The 13,606-nt window shown below is 47.5% G+C and overlaps 2 protein-coding genes across 2 annotated transcripts in view; both read right to left on the bottom strand.

The window, feature by feature from the left end:
• Positions 1–7,987, bottom strand: part of LOC112559617 (protocadherin Fat 4-like) — a 79,723-nt gene extending 71,736 nt beyond the window's left edge. The window contains 1 exon segment of the mRNA XM_025230953.1: positions 5,482–7,987. Within this exon segment, the coding sequence (XP_025086738.1) occupies positions 5,482–7,956 (2,475 nt within the window). The 5' untranslated portion in view covers positions 7,957–7,987.
• Positions 7,988–8,427: 440 nt separating this feature from the next.
• LOC112559616 (protocadherin Fat 4-like) lies at positions 8,428–12,972 on the bottom strand. Its single transcript, XM_025230952.1, has 3 exons — positions 10,100–12,972; positions 9,842–9,974; positions 8,428–9,599 (listed from the first exon to the last, which is right to left on the bottom strand). The coding sequence occupies exons 1-3, from the start codon at positions 10,661–10,663 to the stop codon at positions 8,464–8,466; spliced, it is 1,833 nt and encodes a 610-aa protein (XP_025086737.1). The 5' UTR covers positions 10,664–12,972; the 3' UTR covers positions 8,428–8,463.
• Between the last annotated feature and the right edge of the window lie 634 nt (positions 12,973–13,606).

Raw genomic sequence — 13,606 nt, 5'->3', positions numbered from 1 at the left:
GAACATTGAGTCCTTGTGTGCACTCGACATTGCCCATCATGGATAATGCGAAAAGAGAAGATCATCTTACACACACACATTTAACAAGCACTGATAACAGGGCCACCTAGCGGAGAAGCATGTCATGTGGCTGCAGTTAGCGATATGTGGGAGAGGCGTTTCTCACAATGACAACCTTTCGCTCGTTATCTAACTTCCTGTCCATGATAGCTGTGTGTATGAATGGAATTCCAGTGACCCGTAGCAACCCCAATGTTGTTTAGAACTCACGTGAGATTTAGCCTGAAGGATTTGTGTTGGTATTTCTACCTCGCTTTTCGTAAACACACAGAACAAACAAACATTGGCGAGCTGCCGTAGACACAACCACCCCGAGTGGAATGATCTCCACATTGTTTCCCAAGTATGATACATTAGTAGGTGTAACGCTGTTTATTGTGGCAAACAAAGGAAAATAGCAAACTTTGTGTGCAAATGTCTGGAAATAACCAACTTTGTGCTCCAACGACCGGAAATAACCCATTTTGTTGCCGCATCGTTACTGGACAAGAATGGCCTGTGGGTGCCCACGAGTTATTAGCCTGCGGGCAGTCGGGAGGAGGAAAATACTTCATTAACACGGAGAAATAACTCATTAACTTTTGGTGACCGACGCTCAACCCTATCGTCTGTCATGTGACATTTCACCAGGCAGTCAGCGAAAACACAGACGAAGGTGCATCGTGCAGCAAACACGTGTTTTGAACACACCATCAGCATAACAAAAGGCTCACTTAAAGGATCAGTCGAGTGCAGCTGGGTTTTTTCCCAAGAGGAGATCAGTATTAAATATTTTTTCTAAAAAAAGTAAGCCCTCCTCCCTCCCGGGTTTTGGGTCTTCCATATTACAGAAGACGACCAAAGGCTGTCATCACACATGGCAACATCGCCAGTGGGGAGGAGCGTGTGTTAATGAGGTTCATTCCTGGAAAAGAGCAAAGGTCACATGTTCACAAAAATCTCAAGCATGAAAAGTACCAAGTTCCACCGTGAGTGAAATTTTACGAGAGCTCCATCATCGCGAGCCCGATTTCGCATTCGCTCTCAAAACTTCGCGACTCAGGCGAAGCTATCCGCCATACTTGTTAGAGAAATCGCCCTCGGTCTCCCTTCTCGGCCTCTGAAACTAGTCCCCAGTAAAGTTTGTGAGTTTACACAGCTAATATCACTCACAATACAACGCACTGAACCGTCAGGGGTAGGCGGTGAAGAACGGTAGACAGAACAGAGGACGAGTGGGGGTCGGAAGAGTGTACTGCTATTCCCAGTCCTCGTCACAAAGGCCCCTAAATTTCCAGGGGCGTGAATGGGGTTGGTTCGAACGTGCTTAGAAGACAAGCACGAGGAAGGGGGTGGTGAGGCACAGGTGAAAAGAAGGGGCTCAAAAGAAAGGCAGCAGATACAAGGGCCCGGCCGGGGCAGCTCGCACGTCCCCGCCTACGTGCCAAGAGGTCGCGAGGGTTGTCGAGCAGTGGCAGCAAATTTCAAAGATGGCCGATCGCGTGTTTCCTCGTTGGCGATGACGCATCGAGGACCTGCGCACGCATGCGCAATAATATCACTGTCGCCTGCGTGCAAGTTGCTGTTTCTCTCCGTTTCACTGGCGCCGAACTCAGGATTCAACAATCGAAAAAGTTTTGTTAATTCTGCTCTTCCTTCAAATTGTTATCCAGCGATTACCTCAAACCGCTTATGTGTAAACTCGCAACATTTCAACAATCACGCGCGATTTGATAGATACAAGACAGGGAGTTGGAGTGGGTGGGGTAGGTAGGTGGATGGGTGAATGTTCCAAGTTTCATCCTCAATAAAGAAGTTTACGGTTGTTCTTCTAAACTCACTTAAGTTTTATGCTTACACACCTTTTAAAAGTCAGCCTCCACTTTACAACCTTTCTAGAGTGCTACAGAGTGGAGGTGAGTGGACCAGACAGCCATAAATACAACCAAAAATGCCGGCTATAAAGAGCATAAGTAGGAAAGGGTCTCAGTTAAGATGTTGAAGTTGGCCCCCACGTCTGAGCTCTCCACTCCGACTGAACAAGAGCTCGCTTAGTGGATGCTGACAGACGCTTTGTGGCAGGCGGGCAGACACAAGATTAGCAGGACAGAAAAAAATACAAAGCAATAAAACAAGTTCAAAATGCTTTCTCAGATTTTTAGGAATCTTGGTGCAAATAGAAAAAAAATACTGAAAGCAAAGCTGACCGTTCTTGACATAACAAAGGCTAAAAAGCTTTATAGCAGAACTTTTTTTTCTTTCTGATAGCAACTTGATGCTTCATTTAATTTCTAGCACTAAACAAACTCTATGCCTGTATCTTTTAACTACAATAAAAATTATAGAATGTTCAAGGGTTTAGGGAAACAGATTCTACATTCTCACTGCTCAACTTTATGTGTAGTTTATGAAACACAGCATTAAAAAAATAGAATAAATGCAAAATTTGTAAGTGTATATACACACACTCTATGGAGGAGTATGCATTTGCACTTAAGAACAAAAACCAAACATGGACAGCATACGAGGGACAGGAAAACAAATAACATATGAGCTATAAAAGAATAAACAACAGTACTAACAAAGAATAAAGTAAAATACAGAAAACACAAAGGAACCAAATAACTGAAAAAGAACTGAGAGTATCATGATATTGCAAAAGGAAGGGTGTGAAAAAGGACTAGCATGATGGGAAAGGTTGTTATGCACCCAGACATTGCTACTGCTTTAAAAAACAACAATTATTTCAATGAATTGTCTGGTTTAATTATATCACGAAGTGACAGAATGTAGAGTCCGTGTATCATACCAGTAACACCCGAAGTGAAATTCCTTAATGACAATTTTAACAACAGAGTGAAAGAGATATTAGAGACAACTTCATCCCAACGGTCGCTACAGTAGTGTGGTTTATAACCGGAGCTAAAATCTCCGAGTGATTGAACTGGTTTTGCTGGAGGGCTGTCCACCCCGCCTGCACGCAATACCACCCCGGACTAGTTTACGCTGAACTCTCGGGTTACCAGGGGGCGCACGAGGACTGTGCTGGGCACACAGTTTACGAGTCCCTCGATTTGGCAAGGTAATCCTGCCACTGTATAAACCCGGTGTCAGGTACGGCTTGGGGGACCTGGGCGCTGCCAACAGCCAGTGCGGCACGTCGGTGCACCTTGGGCAGGTAGACGCGACAGGTAGGTTTGAAGTGTCTGGCCAACACAACCACTCGCCTCGCGCCTGGAGACCGGAAACCTCGGCTGTCTTCACGCGCAAAGTGCTGCTGCTACCAAACGCGTGCAGAATATTATGGGATGGGCGGCCGGGACAGAACCCACAGTTTGCTCTGCTTCATCATATACCTCGACTTCTTTGTTTTGATGCTATCACAAATCCTTGTAGGTGGTGGTGGAGATGGGTGGTGGTGGAGTGTGTTCATGTGTGCGCGTACTTGCATATAAATATAGGAAGTGGCAGGTGGGGGAGGTTATACCTTGTTCACAAATATTTGTATCCATATATTCATCTACTTGAAGAATGGACATTTTAAAAACGAAACCAGACTATTGTCCACTTGATAAACACACACCACCCACTTCTTGCTCTAGTTCTACGTGTATGATATCAAGACTGTACGAGCCGTCTCAGTCTTTTGGTGTCAACTGTCTACTTGTGGTCTTTGACACAATCTGCTTGCCTTCAGATGTTGGTTGTCTACTGCTACACAAGTGATGTCAGTCTAGCTGCTGTTTGACATCGACTGTCTACTGCTACATAAGTGATGTCACACAGTCTAGCTGGTATCTGATATCTACTGTCTACTGCTACACAATTTATGTCCGTCTAGCTGCTGTGTGACATCTACTGTCTACTGCTACACAATTTATGTCCGTCTAGCTGCTGTGTGACATCTACTGTCTACTGCTACACTAGTGTGCCGACGACCACGCCACCAATGTCGCCGAGAGGCTCATTATCCCTTGTGTAGGGACACAATTAGAGAATGCCACTGACAACAGAATCGCTGTGTTTTTTCCTCTCATCCCCATGCATGAGTCAGCAACAGAAAACGATATGGTGAGTGTGTGTGAGAGAGAAAGAAAAAGGGAGAGGGCGAATGGTTCTATATTTCCACCCAAGTTCCGCCCACCCACCGGAGCAGCACAGTCGGAGTTTAAAAAAAAAAAGTTTCCACTGCGGCGATCACACTATATTAAGGGCTCTCATTGTTATCCGTTTCACATCATTGACTGTGATTGTGGTGAATTACTGTGATGTGTACAGCTTGCCCGTTGGCTGGGAGACTGCGCACGACAAGATACCTTTGTCATTAAAATAAATATCGTTACGCGAGACTGCATTTTTATTGTTGCCATCATTTGATGACAAGCATGGTCTGTAGCTGGTGTCAGCACCAGGTGGTGTCAGTGTCTCGCTACGTCATCCCTTAATTACATCTCATGAAAACAAGGGTTATGACTGTTAAACATGCTAGTTTGTTCTTCTATCTTCACCCTACTTTCCCCACATAATTGTTACTTTATATTTTTGTAATTATTTCCTGTACTGGTTGACAGCACTGAGTGTCCACTCTGTTCAGTTACAAGAGTACAAGCAATCTAACACACTGTTTGTCATCGTTGTTAATCCCTTGTTCACTTACCTCCCTATGATGTATCCACACCCTTTGATTCGTTGACTTGCGAGAAACTTTACTCCTGTTTGTTATTACTGGTGATGTTTACCCCCTGGTGTAAAAGTTTCCCACAAGTCAGTGCGAAGCCGTTCGCTCAGTGTCCAATCGATAAGCCTGAGGACTGGGGACAGTACCTGAGGAATTCGCAGCTTGTTGGACAGGACAAAGGAGAATGAACCATGCATTCGCCACGCCGTGATATACGCAGCTACCTGGAGCAAGGGGTTCAAAGGTCGCGGGTAGCGTCTGCAAAGTCAACGGGTTCGCACCGCCAACCCCTCGTTGGCAGCAAGACCAAAGGGTCTGAAAGCCTTTGACAGGTTCGCCACTGGGACACTCAATGCGCGAATGACACACACTGACATTTCAATCAGAATAAAACTCGGCCGCCCACAAAAACCGTCAGACGACATAAGCGGAGCGTCACGCGTCTGATCTTTTGGAACCTCGGTCAGTTCATTAAGAAAGTTTCGATCGTGAAGCTTGTTGTAAATCAAGGCAACCTATGTTATCAGGGGATTTTTTTCCTCGCTGGGTCGGGTATGGGGTGGACATTCACTGCAAAGCCCAATGAAGCCCAGAAAGACGTTTCAACAACTCTGGCGACCTATCGATAGATTTTGACTAAACTGATTTCACCCCATTAAATGATAATAATTTATACTTATGTTCCAACGTACATCACAGTTTCCTCTCGCACACGCAGGCTTAAAAGCTCCCCCTAGGTCCCTCAAAGGAAAGAAAAGCTTTACCTCTGTTGTGCGAGTGCGTGGAGTGCTGCCTCCTTGCTCAGCGGCTGTAATGGCCAGTGTGAAGGTGTCGCCCAGTGTTTCCCTGTCCAGCATTACCCTGTTGGTTACCACGCCTGTGGTGGGATGGACAGCGAAGATGGCCCCACGCTGAATAACTGCCGACATAATCCCAGTCAGGTAGTACTCCACTACAACGTCCTCGCGGGTTCCAGGGGCCGCCACTCGGAAAACCGACGTACCTGGCGAACTGTTCTCCGACAGCGATCCCGAGTACAACGAGTTCTCGAACACCGGGCCCGTCTCCGATGACGACAGGATGATAGTGATGTTGGTCTCCGTCGACCTCTGAACCTCGCTACCGTTGTCTCGCGCCATGACGCGTAGGGTGTAGAAGTAGGGGATCGCCGGCAGCACTCGCAACAGGCTCAGCTGTCCCGTGTCCGGATGAAGCGCAAAGAGGGTGGACCCGCTGGGGAGCGAGTACAGCACGTGCGCGTTCTCGCCGAGGTCAGCATCATTTGCAAAGACTTCGGCTACGATCTGGTTGCTGCGGGCATTGGACGGGATGACATAGGCGGGCGCCGACCGAAAGACCGGCGGGTTGTCGTTGACGTCCATGATGTTGATGTTAAGCGACTTCTGGGTCGTGTGGCTCAGTGAGCGAGGCATCGCCTGGTCTGTGGCGGTGATGACGAGGCGGTAGAAGGTGGTCGTTTCCCGGTCCAGCTCCCCGGTCACCCGAATCTTCCCAAAGGTCGGGTCTATACTGAAGGTCTGCCCTGCAGGGTCCTGGCTGATAATGGCGAACTGAACCCGACCGAAGTCACCGCTGTCACGGTCCACTGCACTGAGCGTGGCAATCAACTCGCTGTTCCTCGTGTCTTCCCTCACGTTGATCGTTTTGAAACCGTCAACAAACTCCGGCGCGTTGTCATTGGCGTCCACCACCTCTACAGTGAAGAAGATAAAGGAGGAGAGAGAGGGGAAGCCGGCGTCCGTCACGCTTATGTTGAGCAGGTACTGCCTCTTGCTCTCATAGTCCAGTTGCCGCGCCAAATACAGCTTTCCAGTGTAGCCGTCGAGGTTGAACATCCCGTCGTCGTTGCCACTGTAGATGGAGAAGAACATCTTGGCGTTATTGCCCACGTCTAGGTCTCTGCCTTCAAAGGTCGTCAGCAGGTCGCCCAGGGGCGCCATCTCGCTGACGCTTTTCTGACGCAATACTGACGTAATGACCGGCGCGTTGTCGTTATAGTCCAGCACCAGGATACTAACTTCCGCCGAGGCACTGAGGCGAGGGTTTCCTGAGTCGATGGCCACTACCGTCAGCCGATAACGGTCCTTTGTCTCACGATCCAGTGGTCCGTCCACTGTTAAGTCTCCAGTAGCAGCCGTGATCTTAAACTTCCCCGCGCTGTTGCCGGCGATGATGGCGTAGGTCAGAACGGCGTTCGCGCCGTTGTCGGCGTCGGTGGCTGTCATTTTGATGACGTTGTAGTCTTTGGCGGCGTTCTCCGACACTACGGTGCTGAAGAGGGCGCGTGCGAACACCGGTGGATTGTCGTTGACGTCAGTGACGTAGACCTTCACCACGCTTCTGCCGCGAAGTTTCGGCGTGCCACCGTCCGCCGCCAGGGCGTCAAAGGAGTAAAACTCCACGCTGCTGGTCTCCATGACGTACTCTCGGTCAAAAGACCGCCTCGTGTAAATCGCCCCTGTGACGTAATCGATGCTGAAGTTGGTGTTGCCGTCGACCAGGGAGTACGTCAGCTCGGCGTTCTGATCTACGTCATTGTCAGCGGCTTGCACTTTGCCAACGTAAGTACCCGCCGGCCGATTCTCTGGCACAGAGAAGACATAGGTAGTGTTGCTGAACTCTGGGCTGTTGTCGTTAGCATCAAGGACGTAGATGGTGACGTTGGCAACCGAGCCACGTGGCATGTCTCCGCAGTCTCGCACTTGTATCGTCAAGGAGTACATGTCTCTCGTTTCTCTGTCCAAAGCATGTGCGATGTACAGCGTGCCGTCCGGAAAGATTCCAAAGCGTTTGTTCTCATTCCCACGAATGATCGTGTACACCAGCTCGCCATTCCGCCCCTGATCGATGTCCGTCGCCACAAACTTCATGACTATTTCATTCTCCTGTTTGGACTCCAGGACTGAGATGCTGTAGACGTTGCGGGGGAACACGGGTGTGTGGTCGTTCACGTCTTGAATCTTGACAGTGACGTCAATAGTTGCTGTTCGTTGAGGCACCCCCGAGTCCTTCACTGTAACGGTCAGAGTCACTGTGCTGCGGTTCAACTGTGTAGTCGGCTTTCGTAGAGAGATAATACCTTTGTGCTGATCGATGCCAAAGATTCCACTGGTGTCTTGGGACGACCTGAGGGTGTATTCCAACTTTGAATTCAGACCGGAATCTGCATCTACAGCTCCAGCCAGAAAGATGTTGTTGCCAACGGGCCAATTCTCCATGACAACAGTTTCCAAGGTGGTGGTAGTAAACCGAGGGGTATTGTCATTTAGGTCCAAAACATTGATGGTGACTTTCTGTTTACCAAATTTGGATCCTGTGGTTGCAATGACTGTAAGGACATAATACCCTGCACTTCATAGTCCACGAGTTTGTTTCTGCGAATGTAGCCTGAGGAGTTAATGGCAAATACCTGCAATGGATCTCCATCAGTGATGGCATATGTGAGGCTGCTTCCTACTGCCTGTACCTGACCTACAGACTCGCCAATGCTTGTGGCCTGAGTGCCATTGTCTTCTGTGATGCTGAAAGTGTATGTCTGTTGCATGAAAACTGGACTTACATCATTATTAGCAGCCACTATGATGTTCACCACAGCTGGAAGCGAGTTATTTCCACCACCATCAGTAGCTATTACACTTAGCCGATAGCTGCTTTGCACAGCTCGGGTTAGCCTAGTTGTTGTAGAGATAAGTCCAGAGTTTGCATCCATTTTAAATGCATTGTAACTACTTCCTGTGAAAGGAATACCTTACACGACCAAATAACCCAGAGTCCAGGTCAACTGCTGACACCTGTACAATAGGAATGCCTGAAGGATCTGTTTCCAAGACACTAATGTAGTACAAATCTGGACGGAACTGTGGGATGTTGTCATTCCGGTCATTCACTCTTAAGTAGATAGATGCTGTGGATGTCAGGGCAGGGATTCCACCATCTTGAGCTACAACTTTAATCAAATAGTTTGAGATAAATTCATGATCCAAAACAGCCTGCGTGCTTAAAACTCCAGAATTCCTATCAACACTGAATGTATTTGGATACAACAGCTGTGTGTCAGGGTGAAGAAAGTAGGAGACCGTTCCATTAATTCCACTGTCTTGATCATCTGCTACTAAAGTGACCAGTGTCTGTACTCTTGGTTGATTCTCATTTATGTCTATGTTCCACTCACTCTGTTTGAATCTTGGTGCCACATCATTTTCATCTAAGATATTTACTGTAAGCTTAGTGTAGTTTCTGAAAGGAATAGCACCATTGTCAGCAGCAGAGATGTTAAGAATAACTTGTGCAACAATCTCATGATCAAGAGTGACTTTTGTAGTGACAAGTCCAGTTGAGCTATCTACATTAAACCAACCCAGTTCATTTCCATTTACTATACTGTAAATCAGCAGAGAATTGGGGCCAGAATCCTCATCCACAGCTTTTATGCTTGCAACATATGATTCAGGCTTGGCCAGTTCTGATATGCTAGCTACATACTCTGACTTCTGAAAAACAGGGGCATGATCATTGGCATCATTAACAGTGATGATGAGATAAGCTGTGGAACTGCGAGGTGGATTTCCATGATCAACAGCCTTCAAAGTTAAATTGTACTGGGCTATCGTTTCCCGATCCAGGCCTCCTACTACTTGGATGTAATCAAACTTGACTGGAGAAGCAATGGAAACATGCTTAAAGTTGTTCTGCTCGTTGCCATGTACTATTTCAACTGAGGTTTCTCCGTTGAGACCACGATCAGCATCAGTAACACTGATACGTGCAACTTGCACAGGTCGCAGTTCACTGGCATTTTCATCCACTGTTGCATATCCTGTGACAGGATCAGGGACAGCAGGATAGATGGTATGACAGGATCGTGATCATTTTCATCAATGACAGCCACTGTGATGTAAGCCCTTCCCTCCAGTGGGATGAGACCCCTGTCTCTGGCAACAACAGTCAGGAGGCAGCTGTAGGGGACACACTGCGGTGCAGACTGACACACACGGTTACACTGCAGAGGGGATGTTTTCGTCCTCACAACACCAGTCTGATCATCAACAACAAACTGTCCTGAAGGATCTGATTGTATTGTGTAAACTATCTGTGCATTATCACCTATGTCTCCATCAGTAGCTTCAACCCTTATGACAGCAGTCCCAACATCTGCTCTCTCCTTGATCTCTGCCATGTAATTACTTGGGCTGAAGGTTGGTGGTTCATCATTGACATCAGTAATGCTGATGGTGAGCTGCATATACCCATAACGAGCAACATCACCATCATCTCTGGCTGATATGTTCAATCGGTAGAAATCTTTTGTTTCCCTATCCAGGCCCCCTTCAGTCATGATGTACATAAAGGGTGTCTCTATACTGGGTGGAATGAGTTGAACTTTCCATCACTGTTTCCAGACACTATCTGGTACTCTGCAATTGTCCCATTGTTGCCTTTGTCAGGATCTGTTGCTGTCAGAATCAATTGCTGCTGACCGGCGGAGGCATCTTCTTGAAAAGATACAGCGTTGGTGCTTTCCTCAAACTTGGGGTTGTTGTCATTAATGTCCAAGATGGAGATCGAAACATCAATGGGATGAAAGGCTAACTGAGGGTGTGAACCTCCAACAAAGAGGCTGATGGTGTCTCTAGGCAAAGCCTCACGATCTATTCGAATTAACGTCCGAATGATGCCACCTGGGTAGAGAACAAACATGGTGGAGGTTTCTCTAATGGTGTAATTATAACCAGCACGAACAGGTAAAACGCCAACTACTACACCTGGCGGTTGTTCTTCTACTACACTCATCTGTGCTGTTGTATCCGTCGCTCCTGGTCCTTGGCCCTGAGTGTAAGTCCCCAGAAACAACAGCAAAAGCATGGATTTAATGTGTCTGAGGAGACGGGGTGGAGACACCCCCCTCACTGTCCTCGGTGCACCCATTTCTGTCCCTTTATTTTTACTTTTCAGAGTCTGTCCCCAAACTTCTTAACTATACCCAGCGTTCTCGCAGAGTACATCGTGCCGTGATCTCGTTGACTATACACATCATGCGAACCGAGGCTCGCTTGTTTGTTGTAGAAAAGTTTGTGTCAAAGTCACTTACTTTTTCGTTTCATGTTGTACAGCGACTGTCACACGGCGAGACCTGCACACACACACACAAACTGTAGTCCACCGACTGCTGGAAATTCCATAAAGCACTGCCTCCAGCGTTGGAAGAAGAGGTGGCCACCACCGAGTGGGGAAGAAAGTGGGGCGAGATCAGTGGCTAAAACTCCGATGACAGCCCAGGGCCTCGGCGCTCAACTTGTAACCAAGTCGAATGTTTTCACGACAGAGCTTCTTCTCTCTGGCTCACCGTGGGGCCGCGGCTGGCGACTGCACTGAGGCCCAGCCAGCAAGCGCCCTCAACACACACACAGACCCTCGCCACCGACGCTTGATTTCCGACTCGAGCCCCGCACACAATCGCTCACGTCTGCGTCCCGTCATTTCACATCCCGCACACGTGACTAGTTGTTGTTTTTTTCAAACTTAAAACTCTCGCCAACATGGTCACGCTTGGTGTGTAGGTCACAAGTTTTGGAAGGAAGTTGGTTTCCAGTCACACACCTGAAGACGTCAGGTAAGACAGAAGCGCAAACACCCCGACGTCTCTCCGCGCGCGCGCGTTCCACGGCATGAAGGCCCCCCGCACCTCCACCTCACGCCTGACGTCACTCACTCCGCCTTCAGGTTGATTGACAAGGCGTGTAGCCAATCGTCGGGCGCTCTTCTCGCATACCGAGATCGTGTCGGTCGTTTCAATGCGATGTGAGGGATGAGTGGACGAGGACAGACGAGAGAATGAAGCTTCGGTGTAACGACGGTGTGTGTGTGTCTGCTAAACTCTGCCCGCCAGACAGTGGACTACAGGTATGTCAACCACATAATGACCAGTCTCGATTTGCTTGACCAACCGAAGCGCTTTCACTCTCATCTCGCCGGATTAAAGAAGTTGGATGAAGCGTTAAGCTCATAATGAGAGGGGTAATGGGGTGGTGCTTTCCTCTTCCACCCTCTCCCTCCCGCCAGGGGTCCCCGACGATGCTATTGCTTTGCCCAGCGGTCTATCGAGATGTCTGGGTGGCTTGATGACAAAGCCGTCATGCTCCAATTCCTGCAGACACTGAACAGACAAGATTTCAGTGAACCTTGAACACCTTCAGACTGGGCCCTCGGCCTTTCTTCACCATCGTAAACTTGCTGAGTATCTCCACTATGGCATGACATGGAGGACACGTGAGTACCAGTGTCTTCCTCAGCGCGTGCGAGACAATCGCACCATTCTCTCCCTTTAATAATTCACATCCGCCCAAACAGCACATTGCACTGGAAACAACTTGTCCACTTCTGGGACCGGGATACTAGGGGCGCATCTCTTTTTTGTTGTTTGTAATCAATAAAAGAGCCACGTGCAGCGGGTTATAAGGCTAAAAATAAAAAAAACTGCTTTCGTGGAGTTTTTGCTGGACGCATAAACACTTTCTTGTTACATTTGCTCACAGGCGAAAAAGAATGATTGATGTGAGATGGAATGAAGGGTTAGTCTACAATGTGTCACCTAAAGAAGTGAATGATGGATCACTGCGTCCATCTGCAGAGCACACACACACGTGACCTTACATTGTTGGGGCACTGAATAAACACCAGAAAACATGTTCAGATTATTACTAGTGCACCCACGCCTCCACAAAAGACAAAAAAAAAAAAAAAAGCCACAAGGAGTTCTCCAGCGAGAAGAAATTATTCAACTCTAAACACACACATGGGTTGTTCCGATAACTGGTATTTGTGTTAGCTCACAATCTGTTTTAACAGCGCGGATAAAGCAAAAAGCTGAAAAAAGAAAACAATCTTCAACTCCGCCGCCATCCCTTTGCTGGCTCCACCTCCCTAATCAGTGTCAGGGTGGGGGCTGGGATCTTGTTGCATTGTAAATGGCAATAACAAACAGCCCAACTAGCACGCATCTACCAAGCTTGGGGCAACCATTGTACCTCAAACATCAGTCCACAGCCGTGGGAGTGGCTATCAGTATGGTCGAGTGGTAGTCAGCAGGTAGTCTCTGACGGGGAGCCTACACTCTCAAGTTAGAAAATAGAAGCACTTTCCAAATAACTAATATCTGGTTTGTTGTAACTGTTGATGACATCGTGGTATTGGACACGCTTCTTCACCAGGCTATACACACTCGAGACACTAAAAGTTTATTTTATATCAATGTATATTAAGGGAATAATAATAATAAAATAAATTTGAAGGGACAGACTCTAAACAGTTGTTTCGCTCTGCTTTTCATAGAAGCAGAACATACTTTTCGCACACCTAATTACAAAATGGAGTGTGGTGACTCACAGGACAGCAGTTGCAGGAAGTCTGGGATTCTAACACCTTGCTTAAGTGTTAACACACGGTGACAAAGCTACACCTTGACCAAACATAGCAAGCTAATGTTTATGTAGATGGCTTTATATGGCCCACGAACGATGTTATAAACATCAAATAGCCTTGGAGGAAAAAAGTTCCCGACCCATGCTCTTGACACAGGTCTCAAGGAAACCCCTTTGGGTAAACATGTGTAGGTAGGTGTGTACCTCTCTGTTGTTGTTGTTAATTATATTATTATTACTGTTACTAGCATAGTTGTATAAGTGACACAATTTTAGTTTCACGTCCCGATTGAAACAGCCTGCAGGCTATTATTATTATTACAAAGATGTTCAAATTGTGTGTGCGTGTGGGTGTCTTTGCAAACTGTTCAACAGACGACGCAGGGATTATTCTACCTGGTGAAGGAATTCCTTCAGATTTGGCCTGGGCCTTTTCTTACCCTTTTTAGTG

Source organism: Pomacea canaliculata, linkage group LG3 (genome assembly GCF_003073045.1).
Source record: "Pomacea canaliculata isolate SZHN2017 linkage group LG3, ASM307304v1, whole genome shotgun sequence".
NCBI lineage: Eukaryota > Metazoa > Mollusca > Gastropoda > Architaenioglossa > Ampullariidae > Pomacea > Pomacea canaliculata.
Note: the sequence above shows the minus strand (reverse complement) of the source record. Positions and strands in the feature narration are given on the sequence as shown.

Bases quoted from the DNA above. Each gene is read 5' to 3' on its own strand.
- LOC112559616 (XM_025230952.1), bottom strand. From the start codon at position 10,663: ATGGGTGCACCGAGGACAGTGAGGGGGGTGTCTCCACCCCGTCTCCTC. The intron at 9,975-10,099 runs GTATAGAGACAC...GGGTATATGCAG, and splicing joins AGTTCAACTCATTCCACCCA to CTCACCATCAGCATTACTGA. The intron at 9,600-9,841 runs GTGATAATGCAC...GAAAATGATCAC, and splicing joins AGCTACTGATGGAGACATAG to GATCCTGTCATACCATCTAT.